This window comes from Malaya genurostris, chromosome 3 (assembly GCF_030247185.1).
Source record: "Malaya genurostris strain Urasoe2022 chromosome 3, Malgen_1.1, whole genome shotgun sequence".
Lineage (NCBI taxonomy): Eukaryota > Metazoa > Arthropoda > Insecta > Diptera > Culicidae > Malaya > Malaya genurostris.
Genome location: NC_080572.1, coordinates 216,791,039 through 216,814,961, shown reverse-complemented (window position 1 = coordinate 216,814,961; position 23,923 = coordinate 216,791,039). Strand labels below are relative to the sequence as shown.

The window sequence follows — 23,923 nt, the reverse complement described above, 5'->3', positions numbered from 1 at the left end:
CTCGAGAAGGAACGATGAACCCCACTAACTATAGCTCCTTACTACAATGGGTGAGAAAATATAGAAAATCCTTCAATTTTAGCTCCCGATAAACAGATTCAACCATATTTGGGGAAACAAAAACCCATACACATAACATACGTAGTAATTTTCCCACCTCGACGAGCTGAGTCAAATGTTATATAACACTCGGGGTCTCCAGAACTGCGATCAAAAGTTGATTTTCTAGAAATTCTATTCCCTTTCTATAAAAAAGGCAAAACGACGTTTAGTAAAATTTATATTAAATTTCTGTACGTTTAGTCTCGTTAATTCACAACAGTTTGAGTTGAATTGTTAGGCCTGAGCAGACGTAAAGGTTCAATTTTTATGCAGAACACTTTTATTTTGGACATCGAAGTCTTAACTGACGTCGCGAAAAAAATCGTGTTTTGCCTTTCTCATATAGAAAGGTTATGCAATCACTTGAAAAACCGACTAGTGAAAATTGGCCCGGAGGGCCAAGTGTCATATACCATTCGACTCAGTTCGTCGAGCTGAGCAATGTCTGTGTGTGTGTGTGTGTGTGTGTGTGTGTGTGTGTGTGTGTGTATGTATGTGTGTGTGTGTGTGTGTGTGTATGTGTCAAATAATCTCACTAGGTTTTCTTGGAGATGGCTGAACCGATTTTGACAAACTTAGATTCAAATGAAAGGTCTCGTGGTCCCATACGGAATTCCTGAATTTCATCCGGATCCGACTTCCGGTTCCGGAGTTATAGGGTAAAGTGTGTTCAATATTGTACACCGTCACTTAAACCGGCGAAACAAAACACGTAAAAAAATCCTAAACTGTTCTCAAAACTACACAAATCGATAGTCATTATCAGTAGGCAACTAAACAAACCGATTCCGGCTATCCTGTTTCCCGGTACCCGGTTCCGGAAGTACCGGAAATAGTGGTCATATATACCAAAATGGATCTCACTCACTTTTCTCAGCGATGGTTTGACCGATTTCCACAAACTTAGATTCAAATGAAAGGTCTCGTGGTCCCATACGGAATTCCTGAATTTCATCCGGATCCGACTTCCGGTTCCGGAGTTATAGGGTAAAGTGTGTTCAATATTGTACACCGTCACTTAAACCGGCGAAACAAAAAACGTAAAAAAAATTCTAAACTGGTCTCAAAACTACACAAATCGATAGTCATTATCAGTAGGCAACTAAACAAACCGATTCCGGCTATCCTGGTTCCCGGTATCCGGTTCCGGAAGTACCGGAAATAGTCGTCATATATACCAAAATGGATCTCACTCACTTTTCTCAGCGATGGTTTGACCGATTTCCACAAACTTAGATTCAAATGAAAGGTCTCGTGGTCCCATAAGGAATCCCTGAATTTCATCCGGATCCGACTTCCGGTTCCGGAGTTATAGGGTAAAGTGTGTTCAATATTGTACACCGTCACTTAAACCGGCGAAACAAAAAACGTAAAAAAAATTCTAAACTGGTCTCAAAACTACACAAATCGATAGTCATTATCAGTAGGCAACTAAACAAACCGATTCCGGCTATCCTGGTTCCCGGTATCCGGTTCCGGAAGTACCGGAAATAGTCGTCATATATACCAAAATGGATCTCACTCACTTTTCTCAGCGATGGTTTGACCGATTTCCACAAACTTAGATTCAAATGAAAGGTCTCGTGGTCCCATAAGGAATCCCTGAATTTCATCCGGATCCGACTTCCGGTTCCGGAGTTACAGGGTAAAGTGTGTTCAATATTGTACACCATCACTTAAACCGGCGAAACAAAAAACGTAAAAAAAATCCTAAACTGGTCTCAAAACTACACAAATCGATAGTCATTATCAGTAGGCAACTAAACTAACCGATTTCGGCTATCCTGGTTCCCGGTATCCGGTTCCGGAAGTACCGGAAATAGTGGTCATATATACCAAAATGGATCTCTCTCACTTTTCTCAGCGATGGTTTGACCGATTTCCACAAACCTAGATTCAAATGAAAGGTCTCGTGGTCCCATACGGAATTCCTGAATTTCATCCGTATCCGACTTCCGGTTCCGGAGTTATAGGGTAAAGTGTGTTCAATATTGTACACCGTCACTTAAACCGGCGAAACAAAACACGTAAAAAAATTTCTAAACTGGTCTCAAAACTACACAAATCGATAGTAATTATCAGAAGGCAACTAACCAAACCGATTCCGGCTATCCTGGTTCCCGGTATCCGGTTCCGGAAGTACCGGAAATAGTCGTCATATATACCAAAATGGATCTCACTCACTTTTCTCAGCGATGGTTTGACCGATTTCCACAAACTTAGATTCAAATGAAAGGTCTCGTGGTCCCATAAGGAATCCCTGAATTTCATCCGGATCCGACTTCCGGTTCCGGAGTTACAGGGTAAAGTGTGTTCAATATTGTACACCGTCACTTAAACCGGCGAAACAAAAAACGTAAAAAAAATCCTAAACTGGTCTCAAAATTACACAAATCGATAGTCATTATCAGTAGGCAACTAAACAAACCGATTCCGGCTATCCTGGTTCCCGGTACCCGGTTCCGGAAGTACCGGAAACAGTGGTCATATATACCAAAATGGATCTCACTCACTTTTCTCAGCGATGGTTTGACCGATTTCCACAAACCTAGATTCAAATGAAAGGTCTGGTGGTCCCATACGGAATTCCTGAGTTTCATCCGTATCCGACTTCCGGAGTTATAGGGTAAAGTGTGTTCAATATTGTACACCGTCACTTAAACCGGCGAAACAAAACACGTAAAAAAATTTCTAAGCTGGTCCCAAAACTACACAAATCGATAGTAATTATCAGAAGGCAACTAACCAAACCGATTCCGGCTATCCTGGTTCCCGGTATCCGGTTCCGGAAGTACCGGAAATAGTCGTCATATATACCAAAATGGATCTCACTCACTTTTCTCAGCGATGGTTTGACCGATTTCCACAAACTTAGATTCAAATGAAAGGTCTCGTGGTCCCATAAGGAATCCCTGAATTTCATCCGGATCCGACTTCCGGTTCCGGAGTTACAGGGTAAAGTGTGTTCAATATTGTACACCGTCACTTAAACCGGCGAAACAAAAAACGTAAAAAAATCCTAAACTGGTCTCAAAACTACACAAATCGATAGTCATTATCAGTAGGCAACTAAACAAACCGATTCCGGCTATCCTGGTTCCCGGTATCCGGTTCCGGAAGTACCGGAAATAGTGGTCATATATACCAAAATGGATCTCACTCACTTTTCTCAGCGATGGTTTGACCGATTTTCACAAACCTAGATTCAAATGAAAGGTCTCGTGGTCCCATACGGAATTCCTGAGGGTAAAGTGTGTTCAATATTGTACACCGTCACTTAAACCGGCGAAACAAAACACGTAAAAAAATTTCTAAACTGGTCTCAAAACTACACATATCGATAGTAATTATCAGAAGGCAACTAACCAAACCGATTCCGGCTATCCTGGTTCCCGGTATCCGGTTCCGGAAGTACCGGAAATAGTCGTCATATATACCAAAATGGATCTCACTCACTTTTCTCAGCGATGGTTTGACCGATTTCCACAAACTTAGATTCAAATGAAAGGTCTCGTGGTCCCATAAGGAATCCCTGAATTTCATCCGGATCCGACTTCCGGTTCCGGAGTTACAGGGTAAAGTGTGTTCAATATTGTACACCGTCACTTAAACCGGCGAAACAAAAAACGTAAAAAAAATCCTAAACTGGTCTCAAAATTACACAAATCGATAGTCATTATCAGTAGGCAACTAAACAAACCGATTCCGGCTATCCTGGTTCCCGGTACCCGGTTCCGGAAGTACCGGAAACAGTGGTCATATATACCAAAATGGATCTCACTCACTTTTCTCAGCGATGGTTTGACCGATTTCCACAAACCTAGATTCAAATGAAAGGTCTGGTGGTCCCATACGGAATTCCTGAGTTTCATCCGTATCCGACTTCCGGAGTTATAGGGTAAAGTGTGTTCAATATTGTACACCGTCACTTAAACCGGCGAAACAAAACACGTAAAAAAATTTCTAAGCTGGTCCCAAAACTACACAAATCGATAGTAATTATCAGAAGGCAACTAACCAAACCGATTCCGGCTATCCTGGTTCCCGGTATCCGGTTCCGGAAGTACCGGAAATAGTCGTCATATATACCAAAATGGATCTCACTCACTTTTCTCAGCGATGGTTTGACCGATTTCCACAAACTTAGATTCAAATGAAAGGTCTCGTGGTCCCATAAGGAATCCCTGAATTTCATCCGGATCCGACTTCCGGTTCCGGAGTTACAGGGTAAAGTGTGTTCAATATTGTACACCGTCACTTAAACCGGCGAAACAAAAAACGTAAAAAAATCCTAAACTGGTCTCAAAACTACACAAATCGATAGTCATTATCAGTAGGCAACTAAACAAACCGATTCCGGCTATCCTGGTTCCCGGTATCCGGTTCCGGAAGTACCGGAAATAGTGGTCATATATACCAAAATGGATCTCACTCACTTTTCTCAGCGATGGTTTGACCGATTTTCACAAACCTAGATTCAAATGAAAGGTCTCGTGGTCCCATACGGAATTCCTGAGGGTAAAGTGTGTTCAATATTGTACACCGTCACTTAAACCGGCGAAACAAAACACGTAAAAAAATTTCTAAACTGGTCTCAAAACTACACATATCGATAGTAATTATCAGAAGGCAACTAACCAAACCGATTCCGGCTATCCTGGTTCCCGGTATCCGGTTCCGGAAGTACCGGAAATAGTCGTCATATATACCAAAATGGATCTCACTCACTTTTCTCAGCGATGGTTTGACCGATTTCCACAAACTTAGATTCAAATGAAAGGTCTCGTGGTCCCATACGGAATTCCTGAATTTCATCCGGATCCGACTTCCGGTTCCGGAGTTATAGAGTAAAGTGTGTTCAATATTGTACACCGTCACTTAAACCGGCGAAACAAAAAACGTAAAAAAAATTCTAAACTGGTCTCAAAATTACACAAATCGATAGTCATTATCAGTAGGCAACTAAACAAACCGATTCCGGCTATGCTGGTTCCCGGTATCCGGTTCCGGAAGTACAAATAGAATACCACAATATTATATGTACATGAGAAAGGCATCATTACACCACTAGGTGGATTAAAACAGGTTTTTTATTTATACTGCCTGATTCAGGTTTGGTAATTCAGGGGTTTGCTTTGTGATTTATGTTGAACTGGTAGGTGTTCTGCATTGACGAACCAAAGACGACGAAAACGGTTGTGTGCCCTAAGCACTTGACACCCTAGTTAAAAAAAAAGTTATCGCTAATTTCTTAAAGCACAAATCATAAGGCACTTAAAAAAAGTCCCCATGCAAAATTTGAGCTAAATCGGATATGGGTTAGTGGTGCCCTCTCTTTACGATATTAAAGATGACTCGTTTTTATTGTCACCCTACTAAGCACAAACCTCCAGAATGAAATAAAATGAGAATCTCCACGACAGAACAAAACAAAACAATTTTTAATTAAGGAAGGTTTACAGAAACGAATGTTTTAACAAGTAGAATTTAAAAAAAAAAAACCTGTTTTAATCCACCTAGTGGTGTAATGATGCCTTTCTCATGTATAATATTGTAGTATTCTATTCAAAAATTTTCTCTTCGATTTTTGAAAGAAACCAAGGGATTGCTTGTGCATTAACTAGTATAACATACAGAATAAAACAGTGCTTTGATTGCGTAGGTCATTCTTAAGAAAACGAAATGGGTTCACTATTATATGCACCTCCGGCACCGGAACCCGAGAACCGGTATAATCGAAGTCGGTTCGTACGGCCACCAATTAACATGACGTACAAACTCTACTAGTTTTTATTCAAATTTTGAAGATTTTATACAATTTTGCCATCGCACTCTAAATGACGATTTAAATGTTTGTTGTATCCGAAAATATGCAGTAATTTTTGGTAGGACCATAAGATCTTTCAATTGACCCTAAGATTGGGAATAACGGTTTAGAGTCCAGTTTATAACATTTTTTACGGTTTTTGTTCCACCAGTTTAAGTGACGGCGTACAACTCCGGAACTGGAAGTCGGATCCGGATGAAATTCGTATGGGATCATGAGACCTTTCATTTGAATCTAAGTTCGTCAAAATCGGTTCAGCCATCTCCGAGAAAACCTAGTGAGATTATTTGACACACACACAGACATTGCTCAGCTCGATGAACTGAGTCGAATGGTATATGACACTTGGCCCTCCGGGCCAATTTTCACTAGTCGGTTTTTCAAGTGATTGCATTACCTTTCTATATGAGAAAGGCAAAAACATGGCGTTCGTTGTTATTTTTTTCTTAGGAAGAGAGCGACTCTCGTTATTATACAGCGAACGAAAGAAAGCAATGGTTCACTGTTCACTACTTCGTCCATTGGTTGGGTGTTGCTGTTGTTGACGGGAGCATCTTTATTGCTGTTATTTGTCCAGACGTAGGTTTCGCTGGATTAACCGTATCTTATTGTACATTGGTAGCACATGGTGGTTTCGTTGGATAGATTGTTCTATTGTTGTTAACCTCCATTGCCGAAATATTGGGGTCTTGTCCAGTGTCATGCATGGCTTATCATAGTGAATCGTTTTATGCAATTGAGGTGAATGCACGTCCTTGAGAACGAGTTGCACTTAGGGGCTGTCCATAAAAGACGTCACGCTTTTTTTGACGATTTTTGACTCCCCATCCCCCCTTTGTCACAGAAGCAAAGACCCCCCACCCCCCCTATGTCACATGTCACGAATTCAAAATAAATAAAATTCATCTCAATACATTCTCAATATGTATGACAAACCATACAAATATAAGGGAAAAATCGATTTATTACATGCTGTCATTAGATTAAAAAATATCCCTGAAACTACAAAATCATCGGAATTATTTTAATAATATCAATTATATAAATTAACAAAAGTATTTGGTTGGAAATGATGAAACATTTAAATCATCTGTTTTATTCCTCCTAGGGGTACACCGATATATTATTGTTTTAGGTAAAGAATAATATTTCCTTAGTGTAGCATACAGGGCTGAGAAAATAAAGACCAAAACCTCATCAAAACGAGATCACTGCCGGAGAATGTTTTCATGAACAGTTGATCAGTGAATTTTAAATCACATCGATCAATATCGGTACTGATCCTCCGTCACACAATCGGTAGTAATTTTGAGCTAAAATGATTCTTGATTTATGTAAGATCAATCATTGGATGATTCGATAAGCTTTGATGTCGGTGGAGGAAAATCACATATGATCAAGATAAGACATGACGTGATCTACGTCTGAAATCGTTGATCTTCCGCCTTTTTTCAAATGTTGTAAAATTGAATAAACTGCATCATATGATATACTATTATCAATGCTAGAAAATCAAATTACTGAAAAAATTGTCAGTGCATAATTTAAGTTAAACCGTTTGAAGGCATCTTTTTCTTTTTTACTCATATAAGGCAAAAATTATTAATTTCGCTAATCTACTCGCTCCTCCGTGCACTTTTGCTGATCAATTATTTCCGAATTTGCAAGAAGAAGCTTTTACATCAACAAATACACGTTTTCCAATAGAATGTAAACGTTTATTGTGGAGATTTTTTCAGGAAATATGGCAAAGCAGTAATATAATTAGGTATTTCAAAATTGCGCTCATTGAAAATATTGGACGTCACATTCCAAAAACCTCCCCCCCTTCCCCCTGTCACAAAAGGTCACGTTTTATTAAACACCCCCCTCCCCCTTGCGGCGTGACGTCTTTTATGGACAGCCCCTTACTCCGTAAGCGAATGTCGAAAACGGGTTTGTTTGAAGTCAACAGCGACAATCACAAGCCGTATCCCATTGACAAAAAAAATCTTCACCCGTACTCGACCCGAATCCGACAATTTGTTCGGGTACCCAATTGAATTTAAAAATCGGAAATATAGTGTGACATATACAAATTTGTTCATGACACCTTGTTCTCACAATTAACTCTCTATTCCAATACTAGTATGAAAGATAACCATCTAAAAAGTTCTATGACAGAATGTAGCTAACTTTTAACCAAAAACAAACAGCAAAACACAAATTCTAACGACACAATCCATCACAAAAGTTGATACTTCTAAAAACAAAACAAAGTAAATCATCGTTTCTTTCTGAAATAAACCTTCGCGGTATCCAAAGGCACAAACATTCGGGTTTTCTCATAAAGAAAAGTTCTTTTTTTTTGCCCAGCTTCTATCCGAACTGTTCGAGGAACGAGGAAGCCGGGTAAAATTTATTTCATTTTACCAATTCCAATAAAAAGGAACCTTTATCTTCATTACGGGTTCCTTTTAACACCGTGGTAGTGTGGCATCGGTGCGAGAGCATAGCGGGTGGAAAACAAAGTCGATATGTTGTAATCTCTGTGAATTCCCGAATGGAGCAACAACTCGGCACACAAAGCATATAAACACGTGTACGAAAAAGAGGGTGCTGCAATTTTCTGTTTTCCACTTCGCATTGTGGACTGCTATTTTGGAAGGCTGCACAAGAAAGGAAACGCTTGCTCGTATCCCGTGGGAAATTCAGCGAATTGAAAACAAGCCCGCCCGTTTCGGTTACTGGGTTGGGACTAATGTTTATAGTTGCAGTGTAGTGGCTAAGTCGTAAATAAGGCTGGCTCGATTTCTAGTGCAGTTCACAGTATCTGCTATTTTCGATCTTGAGTCAGCCGTTGTTTTGCGATATTGCGGAATTGGATGCTCGTCGGTAGAAACGTAATCCACCCAACATGGTAGGTAGAATGAGACTAGTACCGAATGAAGTAGTAATGATCCTCCAAATAGGACGGTGATTAGCTATTTTCATTTCAGCCGCAAGTTTCTTACCAACATGAATCAGTAACAATAAATTTGAAGCAGTTTCCAGACGGAGGATTAGCAAGACAGGCACTTTTTTAATTAGTTCATTTGATGCGGCTCAGTCGAATTAAACATATTTCCGATTCCGATTTATCGTCCTTCATTCGTTGTGGTTTTGATGATAAGCGGTTGCGGTCATTTGGTGGTGTGAAATCCTGGCTGTCGCGACGCATGACTTTCCACAGTACACGAGATATACTCAAAGCTGGACTTTTACTAATCGATTTCAGTATGTGATCATGATTTTTCAACAGATACAAACCATACGTTGTACGACAGTATCGAATCAGACATTGACAATCACGAAATTTTGTTGGAGGCTTAGCAATCTAGTCTTGTTCACACCCATTTGATAGTTATTCTTGATTGAAAGATTATTGCTATCGATCACCGTAGTATAATAGTGACCAGATCAAATAGAATAATTAGATTTGCAATACATTTCAGTTATAATTGGGCTCTATTTTCAATCTCCTACAAGGAGTGTATATAACAGAAAAGCAGTTCCTTGACTAAACAAGATTTCCTCTTCCGTCATTCAAAACTCGTTGCATGCGCATTGCCATCCAAACCTCTCGAGAAATGCCGAGAACAGCAAATGCTCTCATTCATACATTAGTCTGAAATTTCTGGAGTGACCTCCCCATTTTTCGCGTGGAACCCGTTTTTGCAACAGTATTTTTACTTAACAATTTTAGTACCCACAATTGTGATCGTACATACTACGATTTGCTTTAGCAGTTCGATAATGTTTTTGACAATGACTTTCGGCAAACGAGAGGGTAATGTCAGAGACATAACTGGATGACGTATATACGAATCAAACTGCCATCCAAATATCGATAATCACACGTACTTGTTGAATTATGGTGTTAATTTGGCAAACTTTGAACGCATCACTCGCATAATTAAACGGTATAATTACAAGGTGGAACATACGACAGCAAAAAATTACGGGGTTGTGTAGGGGACAAGAACGATTAAATCAAAAAAGAATGTTCAAATTCATTCTTAATTGGAAAAATTCACAACAAATCGTTTTAAGTCATTTAGGATCTCTAAATTGATGTTAGATTATCGTAGGTTTATTACTTTCAACAAGACAATGGTCAATAAAATACCTCTTATTTGTTTATTTGTTTGCTGGTTCCATCTGACAATAAAAATCTTAATGAATATAAGTTCAAGTTATAAAATCGAGGATTACGACACTTTCTGAACAAAATTACGATGATTCACCAAAATCGAATAAATTTTCAACTAGGGAGAAAGTTCGAACACATGCCTGCAATAGGTTCGTAAGCTCCAAACGATGTCCGATGGAATCTTCGTTGTAGCAAACCTGTTGATCGTAGAGTTCGTTGTGAAACCCGGAAGTCGATGAGAGACAGGATCATTGGAGAGTCGATTTTGCCGTTGATAATCTTCGCCACAAACGCAGCTTGTTGAATCTTCCTTCGTCGTTCCAGGGTGTCAAGACCTAACAGGCGACATCGATCAGGGTACGGTGGCAGATCCAAGGGATTTCGCCAGGGGAGATCTCTTAGCGCAAGCCGAATAAGTCTTTTTTGAATACGCTCAATCCGCAAGTTCCAAGTTGATATGGACTCCATATTAAACTGGCAGAAAGAAACAGTATAACGCCTTCAAACATTGTGGATCCTTGAAATCTCTCTAATTTTAGCTACGAATCCGAGTTGTTTCGTAGCCTTAGATATTAAAACAGAACGATGCTGATTAAATATGAGTTTCGCATCCAATAAAACACCAAGGTCGTTAACACGGTCAACCCTTGTAAGTGTTTGTCCATCAATTTTGTAGTCAAAGATTAATGAATGAAGTGTTTGGTTAAAATGTAATTACTTGACATTTGGCAATGCTGATTACAAGATGGTTTCGTCGACACCATGCGACAAATTCATCTAGCAGTTCTTGAAGATAGACGCAGTCCTCATAACTACGAATTACTAAGTACATCTTCAAATCGTCGGCGTAGATCAGCTTGCATCCATAACTAAGCAGCTTATGTACACACTTCAAAAAAATTGTGCAAGTTTACGTCTCGATTGATGCGCATAAAGAGAACGTCTCAGAGCACATAAATTTACAACCAAAAGCATGTAAAAATAAATCATGTCATTAGCTCTAGAGCTTTTTTTGATTAATTTGACTTCGGAATGGACTCAAAATTAAATTTTACATGTCAAAAAATGAAATATTTTGCCATTACCCAAGAGAATACGGCCTGCTTAGATTCACGTCATGTGTAATTTTCATTTTAGAGAGTTTAGAGTTTAGTACGTAAGTGATCGCTCCATAATGTGCCGAAACTGCTCAAAACTCCTCCTCAGTTACCAGATTTGAATCTTAATAAGCATGCTGGCTGAAAAAATGTTTACTCAACAAATAAGAAAGATCTCAAAACGATGATTCAAAATATTTGAGACTAATTTAGCGCTAACTCGAACATATGTTGGCAGCACCATCTCAGATTTTAATGAAACTTGCTACATGAAGACTTAAACAACACAAAAAAATCACTGAATTTGTTCCGTACCTTATTGATATAATTGACAAACGAATTAAAAAGATTCATGAAAAGAAAATGAAATTCTTCCAATTTGTGATTTTTCTGAGAATTATTCATTTATTACACAAAATGCTGCTCAAAGATATCATTGGAATAATTCGCAAGCAACAATACATCCATTTGGATATTACTATTGGAATGACAATGAACTTGCAAATGTTAGCTTTATTATCATATCAGAAGTAATGACTTACGAAACAATTTCAGTTCATATATTCATCTAAAAAATGATAGATTTCATGAAACAATTGACAAACTTTTCTAAAATTCATTTCATGTCTTATGGAGCAGCAGCACAATACAAAAATACAAAAAAAAAAACAAAATTACAAGCCTGTGTACATTCCAGTCGAACAGTGTTGCTAATAGAGCGAGAACCCAGTGCACGCAGCAGATTTTCGAGCGAGTGCGAGGCGTATTCTATCTTACTCGCACTCCTCCGCGCACGCTCATGAGTCACTCACAAAAAGGTACATTTTAAACACGAGTGGTGTTTTTCATGGGTACGATGAGTGAGAGCAGGAGTGAACACTTACTGCTGGTTTGCTTGCACTATTTCAGATTATGTCCGTACTCAGAGAGCGAGTGACAATCAATACGCATGGAGTGGGGGCACTGCTCCAGTGCGCTAGCAGTATGGCGCACAGATTGATTTTAATTGTAGTAAATCGAAATGTATGTGAGCATCATGATAGCCGCACGAGTATGCTACAACTTAACTTCAGCTTATGTTATTAGTATGTAGTCTGATCCTTTTTAAAAGAATGTACAGTATTAATTAATTAAATTTGATTTGTAGAAGTAACAGGAGTGAAGGGTTTTGCGCTGCGTTTGAACCGGCCCTCTGCTGAGGAACCATTTAGCTGTGGCAAGCATTTTTCTATAAAAATCAAAGCAATCAAGAAGAATGGTTACCAAAAACAATGTGATTAGTAACTTAATATTCATTCAGTACCTCTTACCATACTTCCCCACAAATTATCGATCAGAATATCTTTAACGCGAGCAAGGGATTATGACTATTCGATATATTGTTCACCATATTTTGAGCACTCTGATCGCTCGCAGAACGGCCGAGATGTTGGCTACAATAGCATTTGGTAGAACGCTCTTCTTGCCACCGGGTTGGTTTGAACGCTTGTTTGTATTCGCTCTAGCCAAGTGCTGCGATCCTGTTACTTCTGTGTATGAAATTCAAGTTAATAGTGTTCATATTTTTGAAACTGTTACACAAATCATGCTTTGATATTGATTTTTATTATTGTCATTACTGCTTTTGATCACAGCATGAACGAGCTTGATCAGATTGCATATTAGCTCCCCGCGCATCGGACCAAACCCAAATACGCTATAAGAGTACGAGTGGGCACCAAGTTGTGAGTAAGAGCAAGAGCGCGAGTGGGAGCGAGTGCGAATATCTATGAGAAACAGCTTCAGTAAGAGTGTGCATACCGACTAGTAAACCAACGAAAGAGGGAGTGCTCGGTGTTTCATCGCCACTCACAGATGAGCACTGCGATAGCAAAACAAAGGATGAAAATAACCACGGGGAGCACACTCACACGGAAGTTTCAGATGTACTGATGGCACATGAGTGAGAATTATCTGCACAATATAAGCGAGCTTAGCAACACTGCAGTCGAAGCATGATTTAGGTGCAGAATGGCATTTTTTGCAACATCTCATGGGAAAGATCCATGTGATGCTATTGGTGACACTCTCAAACAAATGGCAAAAAGAGCTAGTCTTGCTCGCGATTATGAAAAAACCATAACAACCCCTCGAGCCTGGGCAGTTGAACAAACTGACAAGAATATAACGAAATTTAATTTCTGCTACATATCCACTGAACAGTACAACAAAATTCGAAGAACTGTATAATAACGCCAAAACAATATCTGACACTCCATAATTCCACAGTTTTGTGCCTATTGGTGGAAAGTTAAAGGCGAAAATGTATTCTAATTCAGAAGATAAAAAAAATTTCTTGTATAAAAAAAATAAAAATAGCTTGCATGAAGATAGCTTTAAGACAAATGTTATATAAAAACCTGTTTGTGTAATGATGCCTTTCTCATGTATAATATTGTGGTATTCTATTCAAAAATTTTCCATTCGATTTTTTAAAGACCTTGTTTGTGCATTAACTAGTATAACATACAGAATGAAACAGTGCTTTGCTCGCTTAGGTCATGCTTAGAAAAACGAAGTGGGTTCACTATTATATGCACTTCCGGCACCGGAACCCGAGAACCGGTATAATCGAAGTCAGTTCGTACGGCCACCAATTAACATGACGTACAAACTCTACTAGTTTTTATTAAAATTTTTAGGATTTTATTTAATTTTGCCATCGCACTCTAAATGACGATTTAAATGTTTGTTGTATCCGAAAATATGCAGTAATTTTTGGTAGGACCATAAGATCTTTCATTTGAGCCTAAGATTGAGAATATCGGTTTTGAGTCCAGCTTACAACATTTTTTACGTTTTTTGTTTCGCCGTACAGTGTACAATATTGAACACATTTTACCCCATAACTCCGGAACCGGAATTTGGATCCGGATGAAATTCAGGAAGTTTGTGGAAGTTGGAGTTTGTGGAAATCGGTTGAACCATCGCTGAGAAGCGTGAGTGAGATCCATTTTGGTATATATGACCACTATTTCCGGTGCTTCCGGAACCGGCTACCGGGAACCAGGATAGCCGGAATCGATTTGTTTAATTGCCTTCTAATAATAACTATCGATTTGTGTAGTTTTGAGACCAGTTTAGATTTTTTTTACGTTTTTTGTTTCGTCGGTTTAAGTGACGGTGTACAATATTGAACACACTCTGCCCTATAATTCCGGAACCGGAAGTCGGATCCGGATGAAATTCAGGAATTCCGTATGGGAAGACCTTTCATTTGAATCTAAGTTTGTCAAAATAGCTTCAGTCATCACCGAGAAAACCTAGTGAGATTATTTGACACACACACATAAATAGACACTCACAGAGACATTTCTCAGCTCGATGAACTGAGTCGAATGGTATATGACACTTGGCCCTCCGGGCCAATTTTTTCTAGTCGGGTTTTCAAGTGATTGCATCACATTTCTATATGAGAAAGGCCAAAATAGTAAATATTAGTGCAAAATTCAATACATAATGTTGTGGTGGTTATTTCTTTCTCCGATCTTTCTTCAGAACTTAAAGAGAACATAAAGGAGAAATAATGCAATATTTAGTGACACAAATTCTTTTCAATGTAATTCTTGATTAATAAAAATATTCTTAGTTGCTATATTTTCTCACAAACTGTGAGTTTAATTGAATTCTGAAATAATTATGAATTATGTTGGTTTGGTTTTCGATAAAATTACCCTGACAAATCAGTTTGGACAAAGAAAAGTTTTTTTTCAAGTAACTTTTTTTCCTTAAAAGTTCCCCACTATAATTTTTAGCTGTAGGTAGGGAACATAATCACCTATTTTGTAACAGAATTTCATCCAAATTGAAAATGTTTTTTGTTGCAAATCGTCTTCAAATTTTTTTGTCAGTGTAGAAGTCGATTATAATGTTTTCAATATTTTTATTCAAAAACTTGTTTAATTTTGTAAAAACCATACATAGAACACTTTTTTGTAGGATTCATCATTTTTCGACTACAGCCATTTGAAAAAAAAAATGGTAGATAAAGTTTGGCCCTTTTCAAAAGACAGTCTAGATCATTTTTGTGAAACAAAGTATGTAAAGTGGTTATTGTTGTGACAAAGTCCTCATGTACAGCAAGTTTCATTAAAATCTGAGACGGTACTGCAACTCTGAATACGATTTAGCGCGAAATTCGTTTTGAGAGACTACCCGATCAGATGCACATAACAAAATCATAACACAAGTATATCAACAGTTGATATGTATAACAATTTGTGTTATTTTGAGATATTTAACAAATGAAAACAGTTGATAGTTAAAACAATGATAACAATATAATAACAAAATCAGTTATGATGTTTTATTTTTGTTTACAAGACTTATGATAACGTTCATTAATTGGAAAAATGAGTTCTTCTGTTGCTTTATATCGAAATATAATGATCAGAATTCCAATAGACTAAAGCAAGAAACCAGATTACTAAATAAATTATTCATTTAATAAAAAAATCATTCAACAATTTTGGATTGAGACGATGCCTAAAGTTGGCTGTGATAACAGATCGGCTGAAAAGTTCGTATCGTTTCTATGAGAGGGCGTCACTAGAATTAAATCCATACCATTTTCAGTTAGTACCAACCTTCAAAAGATACGTGTATAAATTTGACAGCTGTCTGATTATTAGTTTGTGAGATATTGCATTTTGAGTGAAGCTACTTTTGTTATTGTGAAAAAAAATGGAAAAAAAGGAATTTCGTGTGTTGATGAAACACTACTTTTTGATGAAAAAAAGTGCCGCCGATACCAAAAACCTGTTTTAATCCACCTAGTGGATAGTGATGCCTTTCTCATGTACATATAATATTGTGGTATTCTATTCAAAAATTTTATCTTCGATTTTTGAAACAAACCAAGTGATTGTTTATGCATTACATACAGAATAAAACAGTGCTTTGATTGCGTAAGCCATCCTTAAGAGAACGAAATGGGTTCACTATTATATGCACTTCCGGCACCGCAACCCGAGAACCGGTATAATCGAAGTCGGTTCGTACGGCCACCAATTAACATGACACACAAACTCTTCTAGTACGCACCCTATAACTCCGGATTCGGAAGTCGGATCCGGATGAAATTCAGGAATTCCGTATGGGACCGAAAGTCCTTTCATTTGAATCTAAGTTTGTGGAAATCGGTCAAACCATCGCTGAGAAAAGTGAGTGAGATCCATTTTGGTATATATGACCACAATTTCTGGTACTTCCGGAACCGGATACCGGGAACCAGGATAGCCGGAATCGGTTTTTTTAGTTGCCTACTGATAATGACTATCGATTTGTGTAGTTTTGAGACCAGTTTAGAAAAATTTTCACGTTTTTTGTTTCGCCGGTTTAAGTGGCGGTGTACAATATTGAACACACTTTACCCTATAATTCCGGAACCGGAAGTCGGATCCGGATGAAATTCAGGAATTCCGTATGGGACCACGAGACCTTTCATTTGAATCCTAGTTTGTCAAAATCGGTTCAGCCATCTCCGAGAAAACCTAGTGAGATTATTTGACACATACACACACACATACACACACACACACACAGACATTGCTCAGCTCGATGAACTGAGTCGAATGGTATATGACACTTGGCCTTCCGGGCCAATTTTCACTAGTCGGTTTTTCAAGGTATTGCATAACCTTTCTATATGAGAAAGGCAAAAATGGCTTGATGAATGTTATCCAACTCTGCACCGGGCGAAGCAACAATTCGTAAGTGGTTTGAAAAATTTCGTACTGGTCATATGAGCACCGAAGACGATGAACGCAGTGGACGTCCAAAAGAAGCTGTTACCGATGAAAACGTGAAAAAAATCCACAAAATGATTTTCAATGACCGTAAAGTGAAGTTGATCGAGATAGCTCACACCCTAAATATATCAAAGGAACGTGTTGGACATATTATTCACGAATATTTGGATATGAGAAAGCTTTGTGCAAAATGGGTGCCGCGTGAGCTCACAATCGATCAAAAACAACAACGAATTGATGATTCTGAGCAGTGTTTGGAGCTGTTATATCGAAATAAAACCGATTTTTTCGTCGATATATAACAATGGACGAAACATGGCTCCATCACTTCACTCCGGAGTACAATCGACAGTCAGCTGAGTGGACTGCACGCGATGAACCGAACCCAAAGCGTGGAAAGACTCAACAATCGGCCGGTAAGGTTATGGCGTCTGTATTTTGGGATTCGCATGGTATAATTTTCATCGACTACCTTGAAAAGGAAAAAAAACCATCAACAGTGACTATTATATAGCGTTATTAGAGCGTTTGAAGGACGAAATTTAAAAAAAAACGGCCTCATTTGAAGAAGAAAAAAGTTTTGATTCATCAAGACAATGCACCGTGTCACAAGCCGATGAAAACCATGCTGAAATTGAACGAATTGGGCTTCGAATTGCTCCCTCATCCACCGTATTCTCCAGATTTGGCTCCCAGTGACTTTTTCCTGTTCTCAGACCTCAAGAGAATGCTCGCTGGTAAAAAATTTAGAAGCAATGAAGAGGTAATCGCTGAAACTGAGGCCTATTTTGAGGCAAAGGACAAATCCTACTACAAAAATGGTATCGAAAAGTTGGAAGATTATGTATCGTCTCTGATGGCAATTATGTTGAATAATAAAAACGAATTTTGGCAAAAAAATGTGTGTTTCTATTAAACGATACGAACTTTTCAGCCGAACTGTTATAGTGTTTCTGTGTTGAATTTACTATCTAATTTATTACAACTATTGTTATAAATTTCTGCTTTCGGACTTCTGTAGTTATATCAAATTAATGAATAATTATGATACAAGCGTTTCAAAATCTGTTACGATTTTGTTCCCGCTAGAGTCTTTTTTGTTATGATTATTGTTATTTTAACAGCTTACTAGCCAAAAATATCTCAAAATTTGTTACAAAATATTTCTGAAATATATTACTCCAGTTGTTATAATTCTGTTATTACCATCTGATCGGGTATCCTACCAAAGGTGACCGAAAACCACAGTTTCCTCTTGATGGAAAGATTCCCTTCGTACTGAAACTATCGTTTTGGAATAATTTTCAGTTCAGTGCTATGCAAGTTTGGCAGTTGTCGGCAATTGTCATTAGGCAGCTTTCGATGTAAGGTTTTGCTTCAACTAAACAAAAATTTCAACCGTATAAAACGTCATATGGTCGGTTGCTAATAAAATATTGTTTTAAAGATTTACAACGGTTATTAAAACAAAATGTAGCGTTGGGAGAATGAAAAATGTTGGTTTCCATTTGTAAATAATTTGTTACGCAATTGATTGCTGATGCAAACGAAATTGTGTTTGTATCAATCAATTCTCATCACTTCTACCAAAATCATTGAGCGTTATGTTCCTCAGGCGTATTGCAAAGAAATACCTACATTCTCGAAGAGAATATATCAGTATATTTCGAATTTGTAGTAGTTTTGGTTTAGAAAACGCTTTAGGGGTGTAATTACTTTGACTCATCATATTTTAGACTCTTTATAGCCAAACGTCACAGATTCTCAATGTATCGATGAAAGAATAAGATTTGAAATTCATTTGATTTTCCCTGTAGACATTAGTTTGGTTTCGTCGTTTTGCAATGAGAGACGAAAATGCTTCGTCTCTCTTCCTTTGTTTTGAAAGCAAAAAACGAATATGAGGTTGTTGGATTGGATTCTTTCATCGAGAATGCGTGACAATTTTAAACTCTGATTTATAGTAACGAATACGACACCATTTGAAGTCAATAACTCATTGTTCATTTCGAATTGTCTTATTGTTCACTATATTTGACTGTTCTTTGTTTCTGTTGTCCCGGCAGTAATTGTTGTCTTGTGTCGAGTCCAGAGCTGCTGAATGTCACTATCAACGAGCAACTTTGCACGACGAAGATTGGAAAGTTTATGTCATTGGACTGCTGCCAACCAGGCTCTACCAATCATTATATATTGAGCGTCTGAGAGCCGATCTGTAATAACTTAAATTCTCTTGATATTACACTCACCAGGACGCTCATTGATTGCCGATGCGATTGATATTATCTTCATTTCTTCTGTCACTGCTTGATTACGATGTGACTACATATTAATCAAGCAGCATAAACATTGAATTAAATTCATGTACACCAATAAACTCCGAAATCCGATGACTTTTTACAAAGAACAATTAACTTTATCAATTTATGTTTATGTTAGTACTCTCATGGAATTTTTGTACTTCAACAGGGAATAGGAGAATTAGAGAGAAAACAAAATGCGTCACCTGTCTTTGACTGAGTATACTTCTACTTGGTCATTGAACTATCTCATTTGACAGACACTTTGACCGTACCGATTACAGTTGACGATGATTTTAGTCAGTCTGTCAAGGTCATTTGACGTGACTGACAATTTGCAGCTCTGGTGTCGACTGTCTCCGATAAAGTATGAAGGCAAAATGAACCGACACCATTCGCAGTCAAACATCGAATGATGCTTGCAGACATCAATTTTTCAAATAATGTTTACGAAATAAACTAGATGCTCGATTAGTAAGAACAAATATAGCAAATAAACGAATAGGGAAAAAATTAAACGAAATCAATTTTGGAGCAATTTCGAAACACTTCTGATGTGTGATACTTGAGAAATGATTTCCAGATTAGTAATCAGAATTTAACCGTGTATTATAGGGAGTATTTCTTTGAAAAATAAGGTTTTCTAAATATTCACTATTGATTAGGTCGAGCTAGAAGGTGCTTCATACTGAGCCTATCACAAAAAAGAATGCATAATTTGAGAAATTTATTTCATTTTTCTGTTCCCTATACAGTGAAGCTTGAATCAACCTGATTTATTTAAACAAATTGTGAAAGATAAGGCTCGTGAAAAAAATATACCACAGAGACAGGATTCGAGCATGCAGATTTTCCGTAGTCTGAAATTTCACTGTCTATTGAACTGTCTGTTGCTGTGGTGAAGCAATGAAAAACAGCTTATATGTATGACTACCGAGAGAAAACTGCACCGTCAGCATGTCACTTCGGTGTGGATTATCCCGTACTTGGTTGAACTGAAACGTATTCCGTTTTTTTAGTACTGCTAAAATTACTAAAGGCGTTTGGTAGGTAAAGAAAGTATTTGAAAAGTTGGCTGAAGTTCATGAGACAAATGGGATAAGTCCACATATGAAACAATTCTGTGTTCTTTAAAAGTTCGAAAGAGAGGAGTTTATTGAAAAAGAAAACGACGTAACAAAAATATTACTTTTCCGATATTCAAAGTTCCGGAAAAAATGACGAAATCCAGCATTTGCTTTAATATGAGATAGCATGTGTACTGAAATTTAACCTGAACTCGAAACTGTGTTACACATAATTAGCTCTAGATTCCGCGCGCCCTCCGATCCCCACATATGGAAAGTTATGAAACAGTCGAAAAGCATCGAACGGAACCACATGTATCTTGTTGTTGTCCGTTCCGGTGGGTAGCGGTGTGCACAATTGTGACGTTACGACAGTTTGCAGTGTCGAGCCGTGCGATGACAATTTCTCGGGAGGAATACTCACCCGGGCGCTCTGTCCCATGTTTGCAGTTATAATGGTTGTTTGTGTTGTCGGAATTATTGGCGTTTACGTGCACTATTGTGCTTGTGCAGTACGACGGCACTTATTATAATACCAACAGTGCTTGGAGCTCGCTATGGTTGAGTGCCTTTGCGTTTTGGATGGATAATTCAGCATAAGCACGGCACGTAATTTTGCAGGCCGTTTCGTGTAGTCACGCGAATTGTTTATCAAAAGTTATACTTTCTTTGCCGGTGGTGACAAAATCACGAGTGTGCCAGAAAAATGTTGCTTGGTGCCGAAGCAACAAGCAAGTTTGAATTTCAGAGTAGGTCATTCGAGAAAATGAAAAAGAAGTCTTTAAAAGGTAACAAAGTTAGTGTTTAAGGAAATCAATTTTCGTCCTTTTCACAACTAAGTAATTATTCTTTCTTTTGTTCATCATACAGAAACCATTACAATATATAGATATTATTTTTTTTAGATATTTCATATAATTTGCACACCTAGAAAAATCGTGCGAATAAATTGATGTTCCAGTGTACTCCTATCAAAACGGGGAAAATGCTTTTGTCTGAGTGAAAGTTTGCAAGCTTCGTCAGTAACTGGCATGTGCACTCCTGAAATGAACTTTGTGCTTTATTCATCTAGTTGAGCTGGTTCAGACCCACTGTAAATTATTCGTTGCACCAGCTCTTCCGGCACTTCTAATTCAGGTGAGAGGACAAACTTCAATTTTGCACCTATCACCACACAACTCCGGAACCGAAAATCATAAGCAAATAGAACTCAGGAATTTGGTATAGGTCTACAGCACCTTTCATTTGAATTTAGCGTTATCAACTAACTGAGACGAATGGTATACGTATCGATTCAAAAATCAGTTATTACAGTAATTTATGCAGAAGGCAACAATGGGAATTTATTAATAATTTGTATGTTATTATCGGTCAAATGATCAGCTCCAGATCGAATCTATCATATTTAATCATTCCCACTGAAGAATCACGAGAAAAAATCTGATCTATTGTATTATTTTACTTAGTGAGAGTAAGCACGGAGAACCTACAACATGCTGATTAAGTATGTTCAGAAACTTTTGAACTATGGAGGTAGTTCAAACTTGTGAATAAATGATGTGTACATTGTTTTTCAATTTCATCCGCTTCCGATCAAATTTCAGTAACAGAACCAAGGATGGCTTTTATCGTATCAAAGAACGCTCACCAGAAACTCTTCACACGATTGAATCAGTGCCATCAAAGAGAGATGGATATCATCGCAACAACAAAAACCCGGCATGGCTCATTTAACATAGAATAGACACCAGTGCGAGAGCGAATTTCTCTCGATGACATGTCGAAGAATCAAAGGTTAGCACGCTGCTGTTGGGATCCACTCTAAAGCAATAAATGGTTGCTTATTCTCGTGTAGCGATCCGATTCCATACGGGCAGTGCGAAAGAATCATTTTACTATTGCCGCTTATTCTAACTATGTGCATATAACCTTTGTATAAGTTGTGTCTATGAAAATGTCTGTGAATGCTCGACACAAGGGTTTTGAAATATTGCAACCTAGTATTAGAATCATCAAGTTGAATCATCGAATCGATTTTTTTGCGATAATAGTCAACTTGCGATTCTCTCTTGGGAAATTACACACAGCAACGATCATTATCAGACTGTAAATTTTTTTAAGGGCCGTGAAATACTCAGAGTATGAAGTGGAGCGATGAAATGTAGAAAAATTCTCTCGCGGTTCATGCATTGAGAGACTCAAGTTCTTGTAGCATCTTCTACCGGATTGAAAACGTTATATACAATATAGATAGCAATATAGCAGCTTCTGTCAAATTTTCGGCAATCACCAACACTGTTTATAGCCATGGAAGCCAAAGGTATTGTAGAACGAATGTGACGAGAATGTACGGAAATACGTTACAAGCACATATACAAATAAACTTCTTCACCAACAAAGCAGTCAGCACGTAATACGAATCGTTATGAATCAAAACTGTTTTCATGAAGTCTTTGATAAATACTGCAGAAAATAAAATAAAGTAAATAAGGGGTTAGATTTCTATATTCAAATTTAGAATTAAAAATTTACGCACAATAACCGTAGCTTGAAAATGCTTACCAAATACGTAATTGTTCATCAGTATGTTACAACCCGTGGTACTTATGTATGTGCTGGCTATTTATTTACATCAAACTCGTAACATCTGCACCCTGCAACATTCTTTCCTTATAACAATTCAGGCTTCAATTAACTCTCATACTGCGCAATAGTTGATCATGAAACTTGAACTGTTACATTGAATCAGCACATTTTATTTTATTTGAAACCCAACGTCTGAATAGAATCAGAAAGTTTATATCAGTATTTACTGACCACATAGATATGGCACTAGCCATCATTACCTCATCCATTATTTCATTTGAACATTTGATGTCTTATGTTCCATAGAAATGCTAATGTCATTTAGTCCCACAGAAGCATAAAAAGCCGAACAATGCCATCTCATTTCAGTGTAATCAAATCAATGTCAACCAACCATTGGAAACATCGCATACTAATTCTTGATATTTTTTTCACTTTCTTCCATACTCGCTGTCTTTGCTAGATGTAAAGTTGAGAAAATCCCTCTTGCTCTACGGTAAGTCCAGACGGCTGTTTCCTCTTCGAATTGCTTGGTCTTTGGCTTCCATTCCTAACCAATACAACAACATAGTGGATTTTTCTTTACGTTTCTGGTAGAACTCTCCCGGTTTCGAATCGTTTTCAGAATATATTTAGCTCCAGTTAGAATCAATTCACAATGACATTCTCTAGAGTTTCCACCTATAGACCCACTATTTAATATTCAATGCATGTCACTATTAGCAATACACTTCCACCTGCCCCTCTGTTTCTATCTATCCACTCGAGGATTCAATTAAACTGATCCAACGAACGAACTCTCTTCGGAATGCTAAATCCAGCCTCTGTAGATTTTTTTTTCTCTCACACTTGTCCTATCTTTCATTTAGCTGTATATCTCGTACGACTCAAAAATTCTCAACAGAACCAATCCCGGAGGCTTGAATTATGGCCGTTGCATGTGGGCCTCACTGTCGTCAAAGTGTAATTTTTCCAGGACCGTAT

General features: G+C 37.8%; 1 protein-coding gene across 4 annotated transcripts in view; it reads left to right on the top strand.

Moving 5' to 3' along the window:
- The window catches only part of LOC131437657 (band 7 protein AGAP004871), a 261,028-nt gene that overhangs the window by 201,921 nt on the left and 35,184 nt on the right, over positions 1-23,923 (top strand). For 2 of the 4 annotated variants that reach the window (XM_058607145.1, XM_058607148.1), the window contains exon 2: positions 23,403-23,435. The exons of the other annotated variants lie outside the window; for them this stretch is intronic. In XM_058607145.1, the coding sequence (XP_058463128.1) occupies positions 23,403-23,435 (33 nt within the window). The remainder of the gene's footprint in view (positions 1-23,402; positions 23,436-23,923) is intronic. 4 annotated transcript variants of the gene reach the window in all.